General features: G+C 38.7%; 1 protein-coding gene across 1 annotated transcript in view; it reads right to left on the bottom strand.

The window, feature by feature from the left end:
* Positions 1-292: 292 nt before the first annotated feature.
* The window catches only part of LOC107096217 (ubiquitin-associated and SH3 domain-containing protein B-like), a 70987-nt gene continuing 68795 nt past the window's right edge, over positions 293-2484 (bottom strand). Inside the window, exons 7-8 of the mRNA XM_015392787.1 lie at positions 550-694; positions 293-457 (exon numbers count right to left, since the gene is read on the bottom strand). Of these exons, the coding sequence (XP_015248273.1) occupies positions 320-457; positions 550-694 (283 nt within the window). The 3' untranslated portion in view covers positions 293-319. The remainder of the gene's footprint in view (positions 458-549; positions 695-2484) is intronic.

Below are 2484 nucleotides of genomic sequence, written 5' to 3' on the forward strand. Positions count from 1 at the left end.
GCTGCGACATATGAATCAAGATGCTATGAGCGAAAAAATGTGATTGACAGATGACCGTTGATATATGATTGGCCGAATTTATAAATATTATATATATATTATATAAGATGACTAACTGATTAAAATAACGAAAAAAAAACCCTACAGATTTTAAGACAGGATTATTTTTTCAAATATAAATTTTCTAACTTTTGGGACAATATCATCAGATATAGAGTATATTTATATACATGTTTAAGGCAGAATGATTTGACATTTAAATATTGTTTCTCTACGACTTTAAAGATTGTTGAGTTCCGGTTTAAGACCTCGCAGAGTTTCAGGTTTCACCTTTACTGTCGGAGCAGAGAGTGAGCCAGTGTTTCCCGAACACCACGTCCATCCGCTCACCGTGCCGGCACACAAACAGAGTCCGTTTGGGCTGCCGGGTGTGGCTGCCACTGAACCGCTGGACCTGCTGGGGTCAAAGACAACCAGCAGCACTTCAGCCAAACTGGTTAAAAACAACAACTAATGTCTGAGTTAAGAGGATCACAGCAGTAAAAATACCTGCATAGGGTGGCAGATTACACTGAGGGGGGGCATTTCTCCGGGACCGGTGCTGTCTGGACGTCGTCCGTCCAGCAGCCCGTCAAACATTCCTTTCTCTTTCCCGCCTTTTTCACTGGGTCCACAGCTGAAGAAGGAATGGGAGCTGGAACAAGAGGATGAAGGCTCAGCTGTTTCATTTAAAACACCTCGCTGAAGACAGATGGAAGTCTTTTGGTGGATTTTATTACCTGATCAACTGAAATCACAATATAATTGTGTGTCTTCTGATAAACACTCAGAGCTAGCTGTAGCAACATGCTAACAGTTTTTCATTTGCCCTCCAGCTATTAAATGTTCATGATATATAAACAATTATCTGGCAAATTTGAATCTCACACCATAATACTACCATTATTCTTCATGAACTCAATCATGATCTTCAATGGATTTATGATGCATTAAATTTAGGTTTTTCTTTAGTAGGTTTGTGTATCTGCCTCTATGAAGGAGTATTTGGGCTACACTAGGGACCTTTCTCAGTCTGTTTACTTGTGCTTCCTCATTTGCTCGCCATCTCGAAAAATGTCATCATCCTCAGCCCTAGTACTGTTCCAATTCACAAGAACAAGAAGACCAAGAACGGACAAAGCCCCCGCACTGCAAAAACAATCTAAAAATGAGTAAAAAAGTCTTAAATTAAGTACATTAACTCTTAATTTGAGCAGGAAAATAAGATGATTTGCCAATGAAATTTGTATTTTTACTCTTACAATGCACTTGAAATAAGACAATGTAATCGTTTTTTATTGTTTTAAATGTAAATTGTCTTGTTCCATTGGCAAAGTGTTACACTTACCTCATTAATTCAAGAAAAAAATGCACTTATTTTAAGAAAAAATTACTCATTGAGATTTACATTTTTTGCAGTGCGGATGTTGTTCTCGCTTCTCCCTCTTTACCCAGCATGCAGCAGCAGCATCCAATGGAGCGCTCACAGAGCTCAGAGTATTAAGTTAAAAGTTCTCTTTTCTGTCTCAATAATTGTTCCATAAAGGCACATTTTACAATCACTTGGGGCGAGAATATTATACTTTTAACCATCACTATATGGCCCATTTACATGCTCCCTGAGCATGCGTGGGTTCTCTCCGGGTACTCCAGCTTCCTCCCAAAAACATGACTGTCAGGTTAATTGGCTTCTCTAAATTCTCCTTATGTGTGAGTGTAAATGGTTGTCTGTCTCTGTGTTGCCCTGCGATAGACTGGAGACCTATATAAATGGATGGATGTTAAGGGGACCGTGGCAACCAGCGGAGCTCCGAGGATAACTGCAGCCAGGGCTAACATTAGCCCGTCTATAGCAGTCCTCTCTCTGCATAGCCATGTGTAAAGGACCGCTGGCTATGATGCCGATAATTTTCTTTTGGTTCTATTTGGCAAAATAGTGTGTGTGAATGGTTGTTTGTCCTGTTTGTCTCTGTGTTGTGTTTATCTGACTATGTTAATTATTATTCTCCCATTAAATGAAAAAAGTAAGAATTAAAAAATCCAAATCTAGATAAGTAATTTTTTCTTAAAATTAGTGCATTTGTTCTGGGATTGAGGAGGTAAAGGAGACAGTTTGCCAATGGAACAAGACAATTTACACTTAAAATTAGAAAACACTATTGTATTGTCTTATTTCAAGTGCATATTATCTAAATATCTCATTTACCTACTCAAATTAAGGGTAAATACACTTAATTTAAGACATTTTTTACTCATTTTTAGACCGTTTTTGCAGTATAGGAGGTGAAAAACAGCTCCAGATGAGCTTTGAATGTGGTGACGTCACGAGTTCCAATTGACCCAGATTTATTCTGCGTTCTCACGTTCCCAGGGTCCACACATTTCTGTGTTCTTCTCAAGAACATACATGGTGAGGACACGAGTCCGTACTGGCGTTCTAGTGAA

This window comes from Cyprinodon variegatus, unplaced genomic scaffold (assembly GCF_000732505.1).
Source record: "Cyprinodon variegatus isolate N-32 unplaced genomic scaffold, C_variegatus-1.0 Scaffold606, whole genome shotgun sequence".
NCBI lineage: Eukaryota > Metazoa > Chordata > Actinopteri > Cyprinodontiformes > Cyprinodontidae > Cyprinodon > Cyprinodon variegatus.